This window comes from Dermochelys coriacea, chromosome 5 (genome assembly GCF_009764565.3).
Source record: "Dermochelys coriacea isolate rDerCor1 chromosome 5, rDerCor1.pri.v4, whole genome shotgun sequence".
Lineage (NCBI taxonomy): Eukaryota > Metazoa > Chordata > Testudines > Dermochelyidae > Dermochelys > Dermochelys coriacea.
The window spans coordinates 28,017,214-28,040,482 of NC_050072.1; the positions used below are offsets into that span (position 1 = coordinate 28,017,214).

The 23,269-nt window shown below is 42.0% G+C and overlaps 1 protein-coding gene across 4 annotated transcripts in view; it reads left to right on the forward strand.

Annotated features, from left to right (window-relative positions):
* Positions 1-1,482: 1,482 nt before the first annotated feature.
* OSMR (oncostatin M receptor) overlaps positions 1,483-23,269 on the forward strand; it is a 71,849-nt gene continuing 50,062 nt past the window's right edge. The window contains exons 1-2 of one of the 4 annotated variants that reach the window (XM_038403993.2): positions 1,483-1,694; positions 20,079-20,165. In XM_038403993.2, the coding sequence (XP_038259921.1) occupies positions 20,096-20,165 (70 nt within the window). In that variant the 5' untranslated portion in view covers positions 1,483-1,694; positions 20,079-20,095. Of the gene's footprint in view, positions 1,695-11,931; positions 12,172-20,078; positions 20,166-23,269 lie in introns of those variants that run through there. The other 3 variants (XM_043514965.1, XM_038403992.2, XM_043514966.1) reach the window with 3 other exon arrangements.

Sequence of the window (23,269 nt, forward strand, 5' to 3'; positions counted from 1 at the left end):
AGTCTCCTTCGCTACCCAACCCTGATTCAGTCACAGAACTTGGTCCATCCTGTGTACTGAATAAAGCAGGATTCTGTGGAAAAATAGCATGGGATCACATAATTAAAGACTGTCATAATGCATATGCAGAGGTAGCCTTAATACTGGTATTTCCTAATTTTTAACTGCTTGACTTTTCAATCTAGCATTCGTTTAACATAGCGTGTGTATAATATGTAATTTCCTAGGTTTCTCAAAAAAACCCAGACTTTAAAAACAGCATTTCAGTCATGCAGAATCATACTGGGTCATTAATAGGATTGGAACCTTTAGATCCACTGCACAGACCCCTTCCACTTCAGCTACCTGAGTAACAGATAACAGTACTTTGGTCCTCATCCACTATACTAGACAGAGGGAGATTTGAGATTCAGGGATGTTTGCGAAGAGCACAGGAACGGTGATGAGACTCAGGAGTCTTGGGTTCCGTTCCAGGTTTTGGAGGGAGCGTGTTCTAGTGATCAGCCTCTTCTGCTTCTTCGCCCTCTTCCCCCAGCCCCAGGTCGGCCCCTTTCTGTCCCCGCACCAACTCCTCCTTATACCCCCACAACAACTGCTCCTCCTCGTGTCGTGAGACCTGTCTCTTTGCTGTGTCCGTGCCCAGTCTCGCCCTGGAGGCTCCGCATTCAACCTCCAGTCTCCACCGCCCGCCCCGATCTCCTCACACCCCTACTCCGGCTGCACTTTGCCCCGGTCCTGTCCCTCTAGCAGTTGCAGTCGGACTCGCTCCGCCCCTCCCGCTCCCCTTCTCTCCCGCCCTGGGCCGTTCCCAGGGAGGTGCGGGGCCGAAAGGGCCCCGCCACACAATACCGGGGTTTTCTTTACGTAGGAAAAGCGGTCGAGTTGAGGCTGGGCTTAGGCCACGCTCTGGCTGGGTCACAGCCTGGAGGCAGGAGCCCAGAACACGACCGGCTACGGCCAGCGCGCGCAGGTCGGGGGTAGCTAACACGTGTTAGCGACCCCGGTGCTAGACTCAACGCCGGCCCCTCTCCGCACGCGGGACACCAGCAGCGCTCTCGGCCCCTCGCCTGCTTGTCGGACTAGCTCCCTGCACCCCGCCCTTGGCCTCAATTCAATCCTCCTCCTCCTCGGCCTGCCTCCCCAGCGGGCCCCGGGGGCGGGGGAAACGGGCCACGATAAAGCAAGTTCCAGCCTCCTCCGCCTGGGAAAACGGAGCCTCCAGCCCGCTGAACTGATTCAACTTCCCCGAGCTGGAGCAGCCGGCAGGGAAATTCCCACCGCATCATCGCGGCGGCCCGACGAGGAATGCGCTGGCTGCCCGCCCTGGCGGGGGTGAAGCGCCCGGCCCCCGCCTCTGGCACAGCGGCAGCTGCGCGGCCCCCCCCCCCCCCCGCGCCGCCATTCCCGACAGGGAGGCGGCCCAGCGCAGCCCCCTTCCCGCTCCAAGCCGCCGTTCCCGTACAGCCCGCTAGGGGCGGCTGGTTCATCGCGGGGGCAGCTGGCGAGCACGGAGTCGGGCCAGCCCCCCGCTGACCCCCACTGCCGCCCGGCCCAGCTGCTAAAACTCCCAGTTTCCCAATCCCCTGGTGGGCGAGCGGGGAAGGGGGGGCTCTGCATGCCGGTGCCTTCCCCTCGCCAGGCTGGACGCCTTCGTAGCGAGCCCGCGGCCACCCCGTCACAGACAGCCCCAGGCAGTGAGTACCCCGCTCCCCCACCCCCTCCTGCCAGCGCCCCTCCCCCGCTCTCTTTACCCCGTTTGTTTTCCAGGGGAGGACGATTCCTGGGCCCCCAACATGGGTGGTGATTTGAGGGACGGTGGTGTTCAAATTTAGCTCCCCCCCCCACACACACCATCCGTGGCCAACAAAAGCCCTCGTGGTTCCGCTGGTGGCGTTTGAACGTGGCCTTTTCTAGCACTAGCAAGTATTTATTGCAAAGGTCTCCTCTTTGAATTTCAAACCTCCTAGTGCTTGGTAAGGGTCTAATTAATTAACGCAGCCTGCAGTTTTGTTCTCCGACTCCTCTTGCAGTGACCCAGAGAGGAATGACGATTTAGTTAGATGGGCCAAAGAGGTTAACTGTAACCCAGGCACGGGCCAGCATTAATCAAGGTCCGGGTTTGATACGCGCAGAGCAAGCTTCCTTAAAAATCTTTTAACCCTTTTATTAAAGATACAGATAGAAGGAACAGTTGCAGCATTTGCAATGTAAAATATTAAGTAAGGCTTTCATTTTAACAACACCCTTTGTTCCCTTTAGCTGGAGGGAGATTTTAAAAAGGAAAAGATACCCTTATTTGACAGGTTTCAGAGTAGCAGCCCTGTTAGTCTGTATTCCCAAAAAGAAAAGGAGGACTTGTGGCCCCTTAGAGACTAACAAATTTATTTGAGCATAAGCTTGCATGAGCTACAGCTCACTTCATTGGCTGCATTCAGTGGAAAATACAGGGGGGAGATTTATATACACACACAGAGAGAACATGAAACAATGGGTTTTATCATACACACTGTAAGGAGAGTGATCACTTAAGATGAGCTATTACCAGCAGGAAGAGGGGGGAGGAAGAAAACCTTTTGTGGTGATAATCAAGATGGGCCATTTCCAGCAGTTGACAAAAACGTCTGAGGAACAGTGGGAGGTATGGGAGGGGGGAATAACATGGGGAAATAGTTCTACTTTGTGTAATGACCCGTCCACTCCCAGTCTCTATTCAAGCCTAAGTTAATTGTATCCAGTTTGCAAATTAATTCCAATTCAGCAGTCTCTGGTTGGAGTCTGTTTTTGAAGGTTTTGGTTGAAGAATAGCCACTCTCAGGTCTGTAATCAAGTGACCAGAGAGATTGAAGTGTTCTCCAACTGGTTTTTGAATGTTATAATTCCTGATGTCTGATTTGTGTCCATATATTCTTTTACATAGAGACTGTCCAGTTTGACCAATGTACACGGCAGAGGGGCATTGCTGGCACATGATGGCATATATCACATTAGTAGATGCAGAGATGAACGAGCCTCTGATAGTGTGGCTGATGTGATTAGGCCCTATGATGGTGTCCCCTGAATAGATATGTGGACAGAGTTGGCAACGGGCTTTGTTGCAAGGATAGGTTCCTGGGTTAGTGGTTCTGTTGTGTGGTTGCTGGTGAGTATTTGCTTCAGGTTGGGGAGCAGTCTGTAAGCAAGGACTGGCCTGTTTCCCAAGATCTGTGAATGATGGGTGATCCTTCAGAATAGGTTATAAATCCTTAGTCTCTTGGATAGTAATGACTGTCCTTTTAGGGAAAGGGAAGAAGTTCGTTAAGATGGACTGGAGCTGTTGTTGCTTCTACTTTAGTTAAAGCCCTGTCCCGTTCCATCCCAGATGGTGTTAGGGATTCAGCTGGAGCCAATAGAGGTGGCAATGTTTTTTGGGTCCCCCTCTCTGGCCTGATCAGGACATTTTAGGATTAGGATGAAGGAGATCTCAGGAGATGATGGGGATGGTAGCCATGGTGCTGAAACTTGCTTCAGTAGCCTGTCTGTTCTTTAAGGACCCAAAAAGGGAGTGATAGGAATAATAGCCTATCCTCATTATTTTGCCCACAAATTAGGCCTAATTAGGGCTGTCAAACAATTAAAAAAATTAACTGTGATTAATTGCACTGTTAAAGAATGATAGAATACCATTTATTTAAACATCTGTGGAAGTTTTCTACATTTTCAAATATATTGATTTCAATTATCTCACAGAATACAAAATGACCAGTGCTCACTTTATATTATTTTTATTACAAATATTTGTAAAAAACAAGAAATAGTATTTTTCAATTCACCTAATACAAATAATGTAGTGCAATCTCTATCATGAAAATTGAATTTACGAATGTAGAATTATGTACAAAAAATAACTGCATTCAACAATGTAAAACTTTAGAGCCTATAAGTCCACTCAGTCCTACTTCTTGTTCAGCCAGTCACTCAAACAAGTTAGTTTACATTTGCAGGAGATAATGCTGCTTGCTTCTTGTTTACAATGTCCACCTGAAAGTGAGAACAGGCGTTCGCATGGTGCTGTTGTAGTTGGCGTCACAAGATATTTACGTGCCAGATGCATCCATGCCGATGACATGTTCTGCTCGATTACTATGCAAAGCAGTGCATGTTCATTTTCAACATCTGAGTCTGATGTCACCAGCAGAAGGTTGATTTTCTTTTTTGGTGGTTCAGTTCTGTAGTTTCCGCATTGGAGTGTTGCTCTTTTAGACTTCTGAAAGCATGCTCCACACTTCATCCCTCTCAGATTTTGGAAGAGGCTTCAGATTCTTAAATGTTGGGTCGAGTGTAGCTATCTTTAGAAATCTTACATTGGTACCTTCTTTTGTCAAATCTGCAGCGAAAGTGTTCTTAAAACGAACAACACGTGCTGGTCATCATCCAAGATTCCAATTCTCCCCAAGGAGTTCAGTCACAAATTTAATTAATGCATTTTTTTTAACGAGCGTCATCAGCATGGAAGCATGTCCTCTGGAATGGTGGCTGAAGCATGAAGGGCATACTAATGTTTAGCATATCTGGCACGTGACTACCTTGCAATGCTGGCTACAAAAGTGCCATGCAAATGCCTTTTCTCACCTTCAGGTGACATTGTAAATAAGAAACAGGCAGCATTATCTCCCGTAAATGTAAACAAACATGTTTGACTGGCTGAACAAGAAGTAGGACTGAGTGGACTTGTAGGCGCTAAAGTTTTACATTGTTTTGTTTTTGGGTGCAGTTATTTTTTTTGTACATAATTCTACATTTTGTAAATTGAACTTTCATGATAAAGAGATTGCACTTCAGTACTTGTATTAGGTGAATTGAAAAATACTATTTCTTTGTTTATCATTTTTATAGTGCAAATGTTTGTAATAAAAAATAAAGTGAGCGCTGCACACTTTGTATTGTGTTGTAACAGAAATCAATATATTTGAAAATGTAGAAAAACATCCAAAAATATTTAATAAATTTCAATTGGTATTCAATTTTTTAACAGTGTGATTAAAAGTGCGATTAATTTTTTTGAGTTAATCTCATGAGTTAACTGTGATTAATTGACAGACCTAGGCCTATTATCTGACACAACAACTTTGGTTCATTTATCTTCCATTTTTACCAAGCATAGTCCTTAGTCATATCAGCATGGCCTTTACTGTTTGGAGTAATGTAGTCTCACTGTCTGGTTCTCTTGCACCTGTTTATAACATTTATTACTGAAAGCAAATTAACCTACTTTCCACCAACATTTTTTATTATACATTATATGAAAGTTCACAAGATGTAACAATACTTTTTACAAATGAGGTTACAACTAGGGTAAATTTGTAGCCTCAAATATTCCAACCGTGACCATAAAGTGGCTGGTATGTTGACTCTAGACACATTTGCCATAGAACTTAGAAAGAATGTTGGGAGGGGGAGTTAAAATCTGGATCCTGACACTCCTTGGTCTCAGTGCAACAATTTCTATTTCAGAAATAGAGATCAAATATCAATGCTCCTCTTCAGACACCCTGACCCTGATGCATCCTGGCCCAGCAATACAGTCAAATACCACATCTAGTATCTGCTGGAGCAACTAATACTTGGCCCCAATACTTTGTTTCATTGTTTAAATACATTGCTCCAACAACAACAACAAAAAGGTGAACACATCCCAACAACAATGCTGCAAATCCCGCTGCTAGATCCTGCCAGATTTTGGCTCCAGTTTCCAAGATGCCGCTACTTAAGAGAACATGTTTACCTGCTCCTAGTGCATCTCAGAAATCCAGACCTGGACGCATCTGATCACAATAGCACTGCAAAAACTCGGCTTTCTCATCTGGATCCTGTCAAATCATACCAAATTTTGGTCACAAATGCAAGTGTAAGTCAAAACAGAGGAAAGTAGTACTGTATTGCTTCCACTGTCTCTCTCTCCTCCTTCCCCTCCCCCACACTTAGTTCAGCAAACCTCGACTATCTGGGTGGACGCAAGCAGCAAAAACTTCAATAGATCACCTGTATCCTGCTGGATCAGGCTAATTTTTGGTTGCATGCCTCCCCCCCACCCCCTCCCCGCAACCCACATTGCCCCCCTTTTACCACCCTAATTTAGGGGATATGCAACTTCCCCTAGTCCAGAGTAAACCAAATCCCAACATCAGTGCACATAGCTGATGCCTGAAGTAGATCATGATACTAGCCCTCTTATTGCTGCAGAATCCCTTACTGATGGAATCAGTAGCCCAACGTATCAGTCACAGACCTGGACCCTGGCACTTTACAGACTGTGATATAGCACGTCTTCCTTGAGAGGTATGGGGAGTGCAAGGACTTCACATATTTAAAGAGACACATGAGCATGTAATGCTCTCTTTTTGGGGCGGGGGGGCGAGAATAAAAGCCTTCACAGGAGACTATTATTAATTACATAGTATCTTCCCTGTTTGGGTAATAATGCATGGGATTAGATTTCTAAAGAGCTTTGTATTTATCAGAGAAACAAGAGTAAGTAATGACTTAAGTACAACTTTATATGTCTAGCAGACCTGAATGGTATCCGTTCATTTCTTACATATGCATTTTTTTAGAAGCCTGTTATTTACCCATGAATCACAATAGCTCATGAGATGCTTTCTGTCTCTCTCTCATGAAGATATATATATTCAGAAAAAGACTGCATATGTACAAGAGATTGATACTTTGTAGAATTCAGCTATGTATTTTTTCAAAATACTAAGAGTTAGCAGGTCATATTATGGACTAGTCAATGCCATATTTAATTTCTTAAGGGGTCTATTCGGTCCCAGGCTGCCTCAGTGGATGCTACTCCTCAGAATCTCTGTGAGCCTCCAAATACGAATTAAGAACAAACAAAAGGAGTACTTGTGGCACCTTAGAGACTAACACATTTATTTGAGCATAAGCTTTCGTGAGCTAGAACTCACTTCATCGGATGCATTCAGTGGAAAATCCAGTGGGGAGATTTGTATACATAGAGAACATGAAACAATGGGTGTTACCATACACACTGTAACACGAGTGATCACTTAAGGTGAGCTATTACCAGCAGGAGAGTGGGGGGGGGGGCCTTTTGTAGTGATAATCAACGTGGGCCATTTCCAGCAGTTGACAAGAACTTCTGAGGAACAGTGGGGTGGCGGGGGGAGAGTAACATGAGGAAATAGTTTTACTTTGTGTAATGACCCATCCACTCCCAGTCTCTATTCAAGCCTAAGTTAATTGTATCCAGTTTGCAAATTAATTCCAATTCAGCAGTCTCTCGTTGGAGTCTGTTTTTGAAGCTTTTTGTTGAAGAATTGCAACTTTTAGGTCTGTAATCGAGTGACCAGAAAGATTGAAGTGTTCTCCGACTTGTTTTTGAATGTTATTATCCTTGACGTCTGATTTGCGTCCATTTATTCTTTTACGTAGAAACTGTCCAGTTTGACCAATGTACATGGCAGAGGGGCATTGCTGGCACATGATGTCATATATCACATTGGTAGATGTGCAGGTGAACGAGCCTCTGATAGTGTGCCTGATGTGATTAGGCCCTATGATGGTATCCCCTGAATAGATATGTGGACACAGTTGGCAACGGGTTTTGTTACAAGGATAAGTTCCTGGGTTAGTGGTTCTATTATGTGGTTGCTGGTGAGTATTTGCTTCAGGTTGGGGGGCTGTCTGTAAGCAAGGACTGTCCTGTCTCCCAAGATCTGTGAGAGTGATGGGTCATCCTTTAGGATAGGTTGTAGATCCTTGATGATGCGTTGGAGTAGTTTTAGTTGGGGGTTGAAAGTGATGGCTAGTGGCGGTCTGTTAGTTTCTTTGTTGGGGCTGTCCTGTAGTAGATGACTTCTGGGTACTCTTCTGGCTCTGTCAATCTGTTTCTTCACTTCAGCAGGTGGGTATTGTAGTTGTAGAGATCTTATAGGTGTTTGTCTCTGTCTGAGGGGTTGGAGCAAATATGGTTGTATTGTAGAGCTTGGCTGTAGACAGCTGATCATGTGGTGTGGTCTAGATGAAAGCTGGAGGCATGTAGGTAGGAATAGCGGACAGTAGGTTTCCGGTATAGGATGGTGTTTATGTGACCATTGCTTATTAGCACCGTAGTGTCCAGGAAGAGGATCTCTTGTGTGGACTGGTCCAGACTGATGTTGATGTTGGGATGGAAATTGTTGAAATCATGGTGGAATTCCTCAAGGGCTTCTTTTCCATGGGTCCAGATGATGAAGATGTCATCAATGTAGTGCAAGTAGAGAAGGGGCATTAGGGGATGAGAGCTGAGGAAGCGTTGTTCTAAGTGAGCCATAAAAACGTTGGCATACTGTGGGGCCATGCGGGTACCCATTGCAGTGCCGCTGATTTGAAAGTATACGTTGTCCCCAAATGTGAAATAGTTATGGGTGAGGACAAAGTCACGAAGTTCAGTTACCAGGTTTGCTGTGACATTATCGGGGATACTGTTCCTGATGGCTTGTAGTCCATCTTTGTGTGGAATGTTAGTGTAGCGGGCTTCTACATCCATAGTGTCTAGGAGGGTGTTTTCAGGAAGATCACCGATGGATTGTAGTTTCCTCAGGAAGTCAGTGGTGTCTCGAAGATACCTGGAAGTGCTGGTAGCATAGGGACTGAGGAGGGAGTCTACATAGACAATCCCGCTGTCAGGGTGCCAGTGCCTGAGATGATGGGGCATCCAGGATTTCCAGGTTTATGGATCTTGGGTAGCAGACAGAATACCCCAGGTTGGAGTTCCAGAGGTGTGTCTGTGCGGATTTGTTCTTGTGCTTTTTCAGGGAATTTCTTGAGCAAATGGTGTAGTTTCTTTTGGTAACCCTCATTGGGATCAGAGGGTAATGGCTTGTAGAAAGTGGTATTGGAGAACTGCCTAGTAGCCTCTTGTTCGTATTCCGACCTATTCATGATGACGACAGCACCTCCTTTGTCAGCCTTTTTGATTATGATGTCAGAGTTGTTTCTGAGGCTGTGGATGGCATTGTGTTCTGCACGGCTGAGGTTATGGGGCAAGTGATGCTGCTTTTCCACAATTTCAGTCCGTGCATGTTGGCAGAAGCACTCTATGTAGAAGTCCAGTCTGTTGTTTCGACCTTCAGGAGGAGTCCACCCAGAATCCTTCTTTTTGTAGTCTTGGTAGGAAGGTCTCTGTGGGTTAGTATGTTGTTCAGAGGTGTGTTGGAAATATTATTTGAGTGGGGGATGTCGAAAATAGGATTCTAGGTAACCACAGAACTGTATCGTGTTCATGGGGGTGCAGGGACAGAAGGAGAGGCCCCGAGATAGGACAGATTCTTCTGCTGGGCTAAGAGTATAGCTGGATAGATTAACAATATTGCTGGGTGGGTTAAGGGAACCACTGTTATGGCCCCTTGTGGCATGTAGTAGTTTAGATAGTTTAGTGTCCTTTTTCTTTTGTAGAGAAGCAAAGTGTGTGTTGTAAATGGCTTGTCACGTTTTTGTGTGGAAGGTTGTTTTTTTATGAGAGTATCCAGTTTTGAGAGCTCATTCTTTATCTTTCCCTGTTTGCTGTAGAGGATGTTGATCAGGTAGTTCCACAGTTTCTTTGAGAGTGTGTGGCACAAGCTGTCAGTATGGTATGTAGATTGTAATGTAATGGATTTCTTACCTTCAGTCCTTTTGGTATGAAGTCCATCTGTCTGCATTTGGAAAGGAAGATGATGTCTGTCTGTATCTGTACGAGTTTTTTCATGAAGTTGATAGATTTCCACTCCATACGGCTAAATTCAATGCCTTGCATAATGACAGGTTTCAGAGTAGCAGCTGTGTTAGTCTGAATCCGCAAAAAGAAAAGGAGTACTTGTGACACCTTAGAGACTAACAAATTTATTTGAGCATAATGAGATTCATGACAAAATCATGGGAGATGGCAACACTGCATTGGCTCCCTGCCAACCATTGCCGTCCTTAGGCATATGCATTATACGCAGCTGCGTTGGGCACCTGAAAATTTGGGGCACTACTGGGTTTTAGTAGCCACCCTCCCAGCTCTTCCTATCCCTGTTCTGACCCTTCCTACAGGCTCCCCTAGCTAGATGCTACAGCCTGGTGACTCTTACTTCAGAGGCGATCTAGTAACTTAAAAGTGAGAAAGACTTCCAGCCTGCCAGACCTATTAGCACAACATAGTAATGCATCCGATGAAGTGAGCTGTAGCTCACGAAAGCTTATGCTCTAATAAATTTGTTAGTCTCTAAGGTGCCACAAGTACTCCTTTTCTTTTAGCACAACATTGAAACTGTTAAAGAGTCATACAAGTGATAATTAAACCATTTAACAAGCATTTGCCAAACCCCAGGTATATTCCTGTCAATTTCTGAATTTACTGACAAAAGCAGGTGTGCATTACTGTAATATTTACTCAGAACATGTTAGTCTACCAGACCTTAGTTTAAAATTTGCTTTAAAAATATTTCATTAGTGAGTAGGTGAAGATTATAAAATCACATCTCTTAAAAAATCCTTGCACAGATTTTAGATGCACAATCATCTTTAGCCTTAAATGCTTGGATCTTCAGACGTACAGTTTTTTAAATAAATCCTTCAAAAGACCACCCTTATCTAAAATACACATTTTAATTTTAACTACTATAGTAAAAAAAAAAACTTGCTTCAAAAATCTTCCTGTCCTTTCAGTCCATCCCTTTCTCCCCCCTGCCCTGGATGAAGAGAGCTCTTAAAGGGACAACACCCCTATCCTTCCAGATAGCTGGACAAAGAGTTTCCCTTTCTTTACTTCTGACTATCTGATGAACTAGTTTTAAAAGAACCCTCCAGCAAAACTAGTACCTAGTAAGATATAAAATCCTTTATGCCATGCCTAAAATCCTTGGAAACTTATTTTTTAAAGTTGGTGAAATTTCATAAACATGTCTATTGTTATGGAGATCACACAAAGTAAAATAGTGTTCCCTTTTTCTAAGGGCAATGAACATTGTTATGAACACACAATCTCTGTGACTGATTATTTTAAAATAATGTCTTTGTTTCAGTGTGTTAAATATGTAGTGATCTGGAACGATTACTTTATGAAGGCTTAAGAGTACATTTAAAATATAAAATCAGCTTAGAAATACTGATTAAGAAAATGTAAAACAGAGAAGAGCTGCATCATGTATTCCATAATATTTAATGTTGAATTCAGCAAGACAGCTGACTCACCCTTACTACAAAGTTTTTGGAAATAAATCTGACAAACTTCAGGGCATATCAAAAAACCTGTGACTGACATTTTTTATTCACAAGTTTAGTGCTTTTAATTGGTACCTTCTGTATGTCCAGTCTTCACCATATGGCATGCAGTGGAAAACATGCTACATTTTCTTTAGAAAGAAATTGCAGAAGTGTGTTTTTTTCAAATGTCATTTGCTTCATTTGGGTTCATGGATTTGGCTGGAAGGAGGTGAGCAGGGTGAGGGAGGGAAGAGAGGAGGGAGACAGTGGGGAGGGGTGGGACCTGGGCAGAGTGGGGGCGAGGCCTGGGGCAGAGCAAGGGTCGAGTCTATGCGGGGCCACAGGCAGAAGAGGTGGGCTGGGGAGCTAGCCCCCGAAGTGGCAGCTTCACCCACTGCCCATGACAGCAGGGAAGAATGCGTTAGCTCCTGCACACCCAGCGCGCACTGCAGTCTCCTTAGGCAGGGGCCGTATTCACAAAGCCGAATACGTTGGCACCGCGCATTCTGTGTGAGGGAGAGGGTACGGGGGTTTCAGCGGGTATGGAGATGAGGCAGGCCAGGCGTCTTGGTATCCTTTGCTGCCTTCCTCCCTCCCCCCCCCCCAGGCTGCCGTCGGGGATAGGGGCACCAGTTTCATAATACTGCATAGGGCATGCTCCTGGTGGCAACATTCCATGTGATTCTCCCAACCCTCGCAACCCCTCTCACTGCACAGAGCAAAACCTACGTTGTCACAGAGCAGCATTAGATTACGGGAGTTTCCTTTGGCTGCTCTTCACGCATTTTCATGAGGAAAGAGAGTGAGAAGAGGAAAACAGGAAATAAGTGCAGTGTTGAGAGAGAGAGAGAGAGAGCGCGCAGAGTAAGCCAGGGAAAGGGAGAAAGGAATTAAAGTGGGACTGAAGGACAAGAAAATTGCAGAAGAAAGTCCTACAGGGAAAAACTCAGCTGAAACCTGGTAGGTATTCATGTTAGCATGTTGTTTTTAACAGTTTTCTTTGATTTGTTTTGAAAAGGACAGGCCTTTTAGAATAATATCCCGTACTTTGGACACTCTTTGTTATCATTTATCTTTTCTTTTTTTCCTCTTCAGCTGCAGTTGCTTTATTTCTGTAATCATCTGTCTCCCACGGTTGTTTTTTGTTTTTGTTTTTAATTCCTTCATTATCACACTCACTTTCATGCTTGACAGTTCTCAAGCCAGACCTGAAAAGGGATGGGAAGGATTGGTATAAGCAGTGTTGCTGTTAAAGGGCTCTTCCCACAGCCATTGCGGGGAAAGGGAAAGGTAACATGTTTGTCAGGACAGTTCTTGAAGGAATAAGATTGGTGGATAGCTAGGTGTGCCTGACATCAACTATCCGATGAAGTGAGCTGTAGCTCATGAAAGCTTATGCTCAAATAAATTTGTTAGTTAATTTCTAAGGTTCCACAAGTCCTCCTTTGACTTTTTATCTCCTCTACGAATCAAACCCGATCCTGCAAACCTTTCTTCATAAGCTGACCTCAGACACATGAATTGAGTTTGCATTATCAGGTTTTAAAAGTCACAAACTCAGGGTCCTTAAACTTAAGGAAACAGGCCAAACAGAGAGCAAACATTTTAAAGAATAGTGGAAACTTTGGATCCTTAGCTCGTGTAAAATGGCATACCTGTACTGCAACCAATTGAGCCACACTGATTTACACCAAATGAGGATCTGACTCAGGGTGTTGAAATGTCCAGAAGAAAAATGTACATTACTAAAGATAAGGGGAAAAAAATAGTTGGAAAGTAATCAGTTAGCCTTATGTGTATTTCTGATTTTAGTGCAGATGTGAAAAATACTTTTATACAAGCATGCAAATTCCACTGTTTATTGTACTATGGAAAATATTTTTTTAAAACCCACAATTTAGTAAAATAGTTTATTTATGGAATTAATTCCTTACTGGTAAAATTTAGGTATACAGGCATCTTTGCAGACACAAAATTAGCCAATAAATGTAATTTGAAACAGCACATTTTCTCTTCAAGCTAATGAAACTTGTAAATAAATCTAAAATTCGCAGTAAACTGTAAAATAAAAGACTTTGGAAACAAGGCCTGATTATAATTTATAGTCAAGGTATTTTATAGCACTCTGGCAATGGGTCTTAAAGTGGGTTTCATTTAACGTCCATTTAAAGTCCCATTATATTACTAGAGTGGTGTAAAGCGGTTTAGTGTAAATAAATCTACTCATATATAGCCTATTAAATCTACACATGTACAGCCTGGTCCTGTTGTGCCATACTCTAATATGGGACTGTATGTGCAGTTAGCACTACTCTGCATGAGTAAGGGTCACAGAATCCATCCCAAAATATGATGCCATCTTTTTAATCTAATCACTGAGTGATACTGGTATAAAATATTTGGTTGAACCATTGTAGTCAACTACCAAAGATTTGCTATTTCAAAATATGGAATTATTTTGATGACTCAAGTAAATGGCAAGGAAAAAGTATGAAAATTCCATGTCTACCTTATTTCGGCTACTTGAGTGAGAGTAAATCTTAAAATGACTATTCAAGAATTATGTTTTATTGAAATTTAATTTGCATTTTATTCCAAGGTTGCAATTCTTTTTGTCCTCATGATGATAGCTGTGCATGTGTGTTGCCTTCCAGTGTGTTGCTTCCTGATCCCTGTTCCTGTTCATTTTCTGACTCTCTAAACTCACTGTTCCAGTTCCTATTCCTGTGTATGTACATAGCATTGGGTATGTGGAGTTACCCAGGGCCTGCTGCTACAAATCTGCCATTTGGACTGTTATGTTTTGTTCACACTGTTGCTGACTTGCGTGGTTCATGGTTATTATATGTTTTGGTTTGATTGACCCCTTACTTGCTTGTCTTGCTTTGATTTCCTTGTGTTTTGGGATAACTGTTCTGGGGTTGACCAGAGAGTAACATTATGGTAACAAGTGCTTCTATTCTGCAACATATGCTGCCTGCACATCCTTTGGCTGTTGATTGGCAATACTTTATTTGGAATTTTCTGAACTATGTGCAGATTCTGAACTTTCTGATGCTGCTAGATTACCCTCGCTACAGAACTGCTTAGCCCATGATGCCATTGATATTTATGATGGACTCCCAGAGCCCAAGTCCTCCTTTGATGTGGCTGTGCAGCGCCTCAGTGACTATTTTGGGACTGGAGATTCTGTTTCGTTGGGAGGGAGGGTGAGGAGCGGGGACAGGCCAACAAAACCATATTCGAGTTTGCGTGTCATTTGTGGTGGTTGGCCCAAGACTGTGAATTTGGGAACATTATGATGACCATGCTTAGGGATATTTTTGTGACTAGCATAGCCAAGGACTGCCTGGGTGAACAGTTACTGGCTGAAGATGTTAGAGCTCTAACTTTTGATGTTTCAGTTGATGAGGCATTTGAGAGGGCTTGGGTTGAAAGGGGTCTGTGTCTCAGACTGCTGCTGTCTTTGTGTCTACCCTTAAACCATTAGCTGCTCCTACTTCCACCACCCAAAGAAAGTCATACAATGCTACCTACTCCTGCTCCACACCCTCACAGGAAAAGTTGCCAGCTTCTCACTGTTTCTGCTAAAAGAAAAGGAGTACTGGTGGCACCTTAGAGACTAACAAATTTATTAGAGCATAAGCTTTCGTGAGCTACAGCTCACTTTTATGCTCTAATAAATTTGTTAGTCTCTAAGGTGCCACCAGTACTCCTTTTCTTTTTGCGAATACAGACTAACACGGCTGCTACTCTGAAAACTGTTTCTGCTGTGGTAGTACGAGTCACTTGGTCAACTTTCCTGCCTGCCTGTATAGAACTGCTGTGTGCTGGGCTCGTGGGAGTGAAGAACACTTTAAAATACAGTACTGTTGTATACTGGTTCGCAATGATGGGAGGCCTGAAATGCATGCTGTAAACATGGAGCCATATGAGACCACTTTTATCAGGGACTCTGATGTTTCCTTTCATACGGCAAGGCACTGGGCACTGGTATCCCATATCAGATAAATTAATGATATACCTCTAAATGCATGGTGGATACAGGTGCTGAAGCTAACATTCTCCCCTCTGGATTAGTTCATAGTCTGGAAATTTGCCTGAATACAATGGTTATAAAAGGTTGGAATTTGTACGCTTTGCAGACAGTGGGTGAAGCTATATGCTCTGAACTCTACAAAGGCATAGCCTTGACTGCAATGTTTTATACTGTTAAAGACACTCTGTGAATGCTGCTCTGTTGCACCGTTTATAATGATTATTTTTATGAAATAAGTGATTGACAGTAATTGGTATTAATCATGGGGTAGTTTGTTTACTACAGATATTTGCAATTTGAAGCTTTTGTATAAATGAAGATTGAATGTTTATGGCTCTGTGGAAGACACTTGAGTCAAAGCATTAGCCATAACTATATATTTTACATATTAAGAATTCTGTTTCTTACCTAATTCCTAACCAAATGTTAGTTATTTAAATGTTTAATACATACTTTTTGGTTTTTACTGGGCTGTTATAGCCTTTCTCCTTGTTGTTTGGTTTAATTAACTACAATCACACACAAATATGATCAAAATATAGCATTATATTAGATCAGTGGTTATCAAACTTTAGCAACCCGAGGACCCCCATTTTGGTTTAACGTTCTTCACAGACCCCCAAACCCCCCACTTAGCCCCAGGCCCCACCCCACCTCTTCCCACTCCACTCCTGCTCCTTCTCGTCCCTGCCTCTTTCTGCCTTCTCTTCACCTCTGCCGCTCCTCTTCCTGCCCCCTCCCCTAGCATGCCCCGTCCCCGCTCCTCACCTTCCCTCCCGCATGCCGCTGAACAGCTGTTCCTCGGTGTGCAGGAGGCACTGGGAAGGAGGGGGAGGAGTTGAGCAGTGAGGTTGACAGACGCCCTGGAGTACCCTCGCAGATCCCAGTTTGAGAAATGTTAATTAGATCATTATAGTGTTGAATAGTGCTGCAGCTAGCTCAGGAATATATGTGATGCATAGAAAGGAATATAATATTGTACCAGCCATTCTTAATGTATAATAAGTAACAATACAATATCATAAATGAAATGCACTAAATCAATTGATGCTGCACATGGATGGAGTTAGGTAGTCACATTTGTATTCATTTTTAGAAAGTAGTTTAAAATTTTAGTTTAGATCAAACTTTTTTTTTTTTTAAATGAAAGTAGTTTAGGCAAAAGATCTGATGTTGCAGTTCTTACTCAGTCAAAATTCCCAATGAATTTAGAATCATAGAACCATAGGGTTAGAAGGGACCGCAAGGGTCATCTTGTCTAATCCCCTCCCAAGATGCAGGATTTGTTGTGTGTATACCATACAAGACAGATTGCTATCCAGCCTCTTTTTGAAAACCTCTAGTGAAAGAGATTCCATGACTTCCCTAGCAGTTTATTCCATTGTCCTACCATACTTACATAGTTAGGAAGTTTTTCTTAGCTGGTTACGTCTATGACATCAAAGTCAAAGAACAGAAGTGCACGCAAATGCAGATGGGCTCTCTCGCCTGCCCATGCTAGTTGAAAGTCGACCTGTAATAGAGACAGAATTTATCAGATTTGTCAACTTTTTTCACGTTAGGTGTGCCCCAGTGACTTGTTTAATGGAAAGTTAGCTTGCATGAGGATTACAGGATTGACCCCCCGGTTAGAGATAAAGACCAGATAATTTCTGCTTTCTCATTTCATTGTGTGTGTGTGTGTCGTGAGTGAGCTTGATCTTATAAATTGCTGAGTATGCTAGCGCCAATCTAGAACAGCACTTGCGTACGTATTTAATTTTAAGTTGCTAGGACTGCTGATGTGCTTAAAGTTAAACATGTACGTAAATGCTGTGCATAATGAGGGCCAGGGTATTCAGCATTTCACAATATCAAGCCCATAATGAGCAACAAATCAGAAAAAATAATTTGGGCTAAATCCTGCAAAACACTACAAGACATGACTCCTTTTGGGCTTAATTATCTCAAACTGATACTGGTGTAAACAGGGAATAATGCATCTGAAATAAACAGAGTTATACTGGCATGAAATTGGTGCAAGTGCAAACAGACTTAGCACCATTGACTTTAAATGATTTTTCTCCTAAATAAGGAGAGAAAGAGCTGTGTCCCTGTACTCCTTTGGTATAATTAATCGTAGGAGTGGGTGGGTGAGATTCTGTGGCCTGCGTTGTGCAGGAGGTCGGACTAGATGATCAGAATGGTCCCTTCTGTCCTTAGTATCTATGAATCTATGAATTGAAATAAAATCCATTAACTAGAATGTTGTCTGAGGTTTAATGTTACTTACTTTGAAATGATTCTGCTTAGTTGCATATTGCACTTACGCAGCAGAGACCATCCATTAGTCTTTCGGAAAGGGAAATTTAATGAAAAATTATTCATATGAGTTTTGCACAATCTCTCTTAAATTAGATCAGCTAAAAAAAAATTTCTAAACTTTTAACAGTGCAAATAACTGGTTTGCTATAGCTAGCTCTTGAAGCGGTCCTTTGATTATATGTAAATTCACTGAATATGAACATACTATATGTTATAAGTAGGGAGATCATGTATTTGGCCAAACAGTATAAAAATTCACTCCACATGACAAATTAATATATCCCTGAATCGGTAATATTTTAAACAAATAAAGTAGATATTTCCATTCTTTTGACCCCTCTTAACTGGCAGTCTCATATAACTAGATTCTGTGTTCACTTACTTCAGCATAAATGCAGGGAAACTCATTGAAGTCAGCGCTCATAGTACAGTACGTAAAATAATTGATGTTCAAGTTTGGGAGAGTCCACTGAATATGTTTGTACTTGTAAGAATTTTTTTACAGTGGGTAGGGGAGTGGTTTTTCTTGCTTCCCTAGCATAAGAAATTAAACCAAAATTGCTTCTGCTTGTGTCTTTAGAAAAGGAAAGATTGCGTAGTACTGTTCAAAGAGGGTCGAGAATAACCTGAATATCCTAATCAGCATTCTCTCTCTCAGTAAAACAAGTTCTAATGTCCAGCACTCTGTGGCCTATTGTAAGCATGCACTAGTTCCTCTCTTTGTCTACATTCAGTTATTACTGTAATTTATTATTTTGTAAAGTAACCCACATGGTTTCACATAGCGCTTTTCAGATTCTGTTCTACCTGCAAAGTGAGCCTGACAAAGCTATAGTTATCAGTTCCTTGAGTCTTGGACAGACATGAGAACAGTGGATTTATGTTGCGTGCATCCAGAAAGACATCTTATTAGCTTTCTTTAATCTTATAATATATGTATGTTAGAGTTTTTAGAGAAGTTTTCCATGCTGGCTATAATAGATCTATACACAGTATGGTTTAAACACAGATTTTACTTTTAAAGCCTTGTGCTAATACAGAAACAAATGTGGCTGCATTCTGTTTGCCTTTTGCCTTGAATGAAACAAGCAGCAGCATCAAATTAGATGAGCAACAGTTCAACTCCTGCTACTACGTGCAGCGCTTTGGGGCAGGGGTTCTGTGCTTCAACTTTGCCTAAACAGTAACATGAGATTGGAATGCCATAGCTGATTCATGCTTTGGGTATTTCCATTCCTCTAATCAGCATTTCTTTTACCATCAGGAATTGTCCTTTTCTTGTACTAGGTTAAGATTAACACCACAATTGTTTATTTCTCATGAGATGAGTAAACCCAGCTCCACCACAAATATCTTATAGTTGGCAGTTTTAGTTAGTGATAAATTGAGGAGATTTTGTCCTGGTTTTTGTAGTATGTATGTGTCAGATGATAGATTAAAACATCATTGACACAAAGAACAGATGGCACAAAAAACATCAACACCATGATTATCACAGGAACATGAGCATCAGCTCGTATTTCATGCTTTAAACAATTTTGAAGAAAGCAGAATGCAAATGGGAAGATCCTCTTGACTGAGTGGAAAAGAAAAACTTCAAAAGAGGAGGTTCGATTTTGCAAGTTTCTGAGCGCCCATTAAGCAATTCAAAGAGTCCTCAAGTAGAGTTGACTTAAATCAGGTCCATTAAGCATGGAGTACTTTTCACAACTGCCCAGGGATACTAAGTTGGAATAACTGTTTCCTGTGGAAAATATCTTCTGCAGCGACAGGGCAAGGTGTTGAGACTTTGATAGGAATTGAGGGTGCTATGTATCTCACAACATCAGACAATCAAACCATTAGGTTCCAATGTTGCAAGTCAAAGCAGAATTCCTACCTATTGCAATGTGAGTTCCAGAGAGCAACTCAGCCTGTAAATGGTTTAAACAAGGCTGTGGGTAATTTCCAGAAAGGCAGAGAACTGTACATTTATGTCACATTAAAGCAAAGTGCGAAAACAAAATGTTTTCATTTAATTTCAAGGAGCTGCTAAGGGTTTGATCCAAAGCACATTGATGTTCATGGGAGTCTTTCCATTGACTTCAGAGAGTTTTGGCTCAGAACCTGTGTAAGGCAGATTTTGGTCTTAGAGCCACACGGTATTTTACAATTTTGTTGTTATTCTCTCCTTGCTGAGGGGAATCTCTCTTTCACTTACATGGCAGACCCTTAGGATATGTGGAACTGAGGGCAAATATTCATGTTTATTGTTCAATTTAGTAAGATTTATTCCTTGAAAGGAAAACCCTCACAGCATTTTAAAGACTGATTGTTTTGTTAAATTAGCTTAATTTAATCTTTGATGGGATTTGTGGATGTTTCCACATAGTGTAACCAGATCCAAAAAGATAACTGTAATTTCTCTTTATGTCCTGTTTTCCTTTGTTCATGCTTCCTATATTTAAGTGATAGGAGGTTCAGTTTTCTAGCATGAAATTCAAACTAAAAGAAAGTTTATTCTTTCACAATTTGTCCTTTTCAGGAGAAGGTGGATAACTGATGGATAATTTTGTGCTTTGGACAATACTCCTCTACACGGCGTTGTGCTTCAATATATACCAAGGTCAAGGTAGAGATCTGAATGCATGCTTTTTACTTTGAAATGCATATACAACAAACAGAAATTTCTCTGAAGAAATTAGGGCTGACTCATTTCCAGCTCTGCTGTTATTAGGTAACCTATCATGCTAATAAATCAGTCTGTCTTCATTACAAAGCATGAGGGAGGGTCAAAAGCACCACAGTTCACCTTGTAAAATTACCTTTTGTTAAATCGATAACTCGCGTTGATATGAAATCAGACACATTTATCTATCTATCTATCTACTACTACTTTTCTCAGCCATTTTTGACCTGTATTTTTTTCTCTGGATTATTCATTTCCAATTTGCCCAGTTTTGTACTCCCCCAAGACTCCCTCATGTGACACAGAGGCCCATTGCTGCCAGCTTGCAAAGGGTTCATTGTTCTGTAACAGCAAATCCAAACAGACCTCACAAACTCATTACACCTAGTGCATCACTTTTAGAGTATTTATCCAAAAAGGAAAAGAGTACGTGTGGCACCAGTGGCAACTGAATGCAGCCCATGAAGTGAGCTGTAGCTCACGAAAGCTTATGCTCAAATAAATTAGTTAGTCTCTAAGGTGCCACAAGTACTCCTTTTCTTTTTGCGAATACAGACTAACACGGCTGCTACTCTGAAACCTATCCAGAAAGGGTTATTGAAGTCTCTAATCAGGCATTCTGATCCTCATAATTGTTGAGATGTATGTTCAGATAATATTAAGAATTTGTGTATATGTACTGAAAATATGCTTTAGGGCTATGTCTCAGGCAGGGTTGACATACAGATTTTGGCCAGACAAAGGATGTAGTCACATGTGTACTCTATTCATATGTTAAAAGAGCACTGAAGCCAACACAATGGAATCTGGTTTGCATACAATGTCAACATGAAGATGCAAGTCAACATGAAGCCAGCACACCAGGGAGTAAACCGCATGGGGTCATCCTGACTCTGGGGAGAAAACAATGACTTTGGGAAGTATAAGGAGAAGGCAGAAAGATATCCTTCATCCCTCACTGAAAAAACAAAAAGGACAGCAGTTTTTGCATTTATGAAAGGGGGATACACATCGTGTTGGTTGGAGATGCTGAGAGAGAAACTCTCTCACCTAAAATAAATTTAGACAACAGTTTAGCCTGTTAAAGTTAAGTTTAGATTGTAGAAAGCATGTTATACTTTTTGTTTTATATGTAATCATTTCTGTTTACACCATTATCCTTATTTACTATTTCTTAAATCTTAGCCTTTGATAATAAACTTACGATTGTTTTCACTGTAAATATATCTCAGTGCTGTGATGTTATATTGCATCTGATCCTCAGTTGAACCAAACAAGCTGATGTTTGTACTGTTCCTTTGGGGATAGCTTATCTGGTAATTTCTGGGAGTGTCCAGTGGTTAAGGGCTGGACACTACAGGGAAGTGCTTCAAGGGGATTCAGGGGTTGGGATGCACCTATTGCAAAGTAAGGGCTGGCAGAGCCCTGAGGAGATTATTTGTGTAGCCAACAAATGGGTGACGTCAGGGAGCTGACGCTCACTTAAACACAAGCAAGTCTCTCTCTCTCTCACTGAGGCAGGGGGATAACAAGGTGACTCACAGTTCTGGGCATCCCAAGGAAGCATCACACTTGTTGCATTTGTCTTGATTGTCTCATCCATGTAAATGTCAGGATTGATCCTCTGCCTTCTAGTCACACTTATCCAAATCTTAGGACTAAAGCCTCAAAATTTTGCACCAGAAATGCAGGTGCTATTTCCAGACACGAGCACATATGCATCTGCTTAGATGGCAAGGGAAATTGTATGGACACCTTTCACTAGACCTGTGTATATTTAAATGAACATGGCTTGTAACAATAGCTTTGGAACCATGCGCATGAATCCATAATTAAAGCATTGCCTAGGTTATTGTGTTACTGTATTTTCAGTGTTTATCATGAAAAGATAGCGGTTACCAAGGGCTGGTCTACACTAGAAAAGTTATACTGGTTTGACTATATTAGTTTGGTGGCTGGTTTTTTGCATAGTTATATACTCCTGGGGAAATTCTGCACCTAAAAATTCTGCGCACAATATTTTAAAAGTCTGCATATTTTATTTGTCAAAATAATGCAGTATAATCACTCTGGTTTCAACTATTTTGGCAATTTATTTAAACTACAATACAATGGATGGAGATTGGAAATGGAGAGCATTGGAGGAAATCCCCAAATCTCCTTGCTCAGTAGTAATGTAGATAGGTTTCACCCTTTATTTCTAGTTATTAGTCAACAAATATATGCAGCCATATGCTCAGTGTTAGATCATGGGCAACTGAAGAGCAAGTGAGGACTGGGCAATTAAATTCATAATTTATATTGGCTACTGACCATCTCCAGAAAAGGAAGTAGCAAACAGTTCATGGAGCACATTTCGATAGGAAATTTTTTCTGTCCAAAAAGTTAGATCAGTTCTAATTGCTAAAGCAACATATGCATTTATAAGGCCATACTGTCCTTTACACCGCTCTGGCAATGTAAAGGAGACTTAAAATTTTTACACCTGTTTTATGCTCCTGGGGGAATTCACAAAGACAATGGGAAAAATTCACTAAGCAGACAGGCTGCTATATTCTGCTCTCCTGAGGAGACAGAGCCTGTCCCACACCTACCTCCTCAGGAACACCCCGAAGCCCTGCCCCTCCACACCAGGCATGCTGCAATAGCGAGCGAGGGGGACAGAGTATCTCTTTCTCTAAGACAAATGACTTCCTAACCCCCTCCCTCCCCTCATCACTTCCAGTGATTTACATCTTTACTGGCTGCTCTGGGCACCTGAACCAACCTGTCTGCACTGCTGGGGAGGGGCATGTGACCGCTCTTGCAGCTTTCCTTTGCTTCCCCGTCAGAAGTCATTTTTCTGTAGGGAAGCAAAGAAATCTGTGGGGGACATCAATTCTGCGCATGTACAGTGATGCAGAATTCTCCCCTGAGTAAACAGTTATATCAGTATTAGCTCTAGTGTGGATGCAGTTATACTGGGAGAAGGGTGCTTATACAAGATCAGTATAATTAAAGCAGAAAAACATTCTAATGTAGACAAGCCATTATCTGAGATACCACAG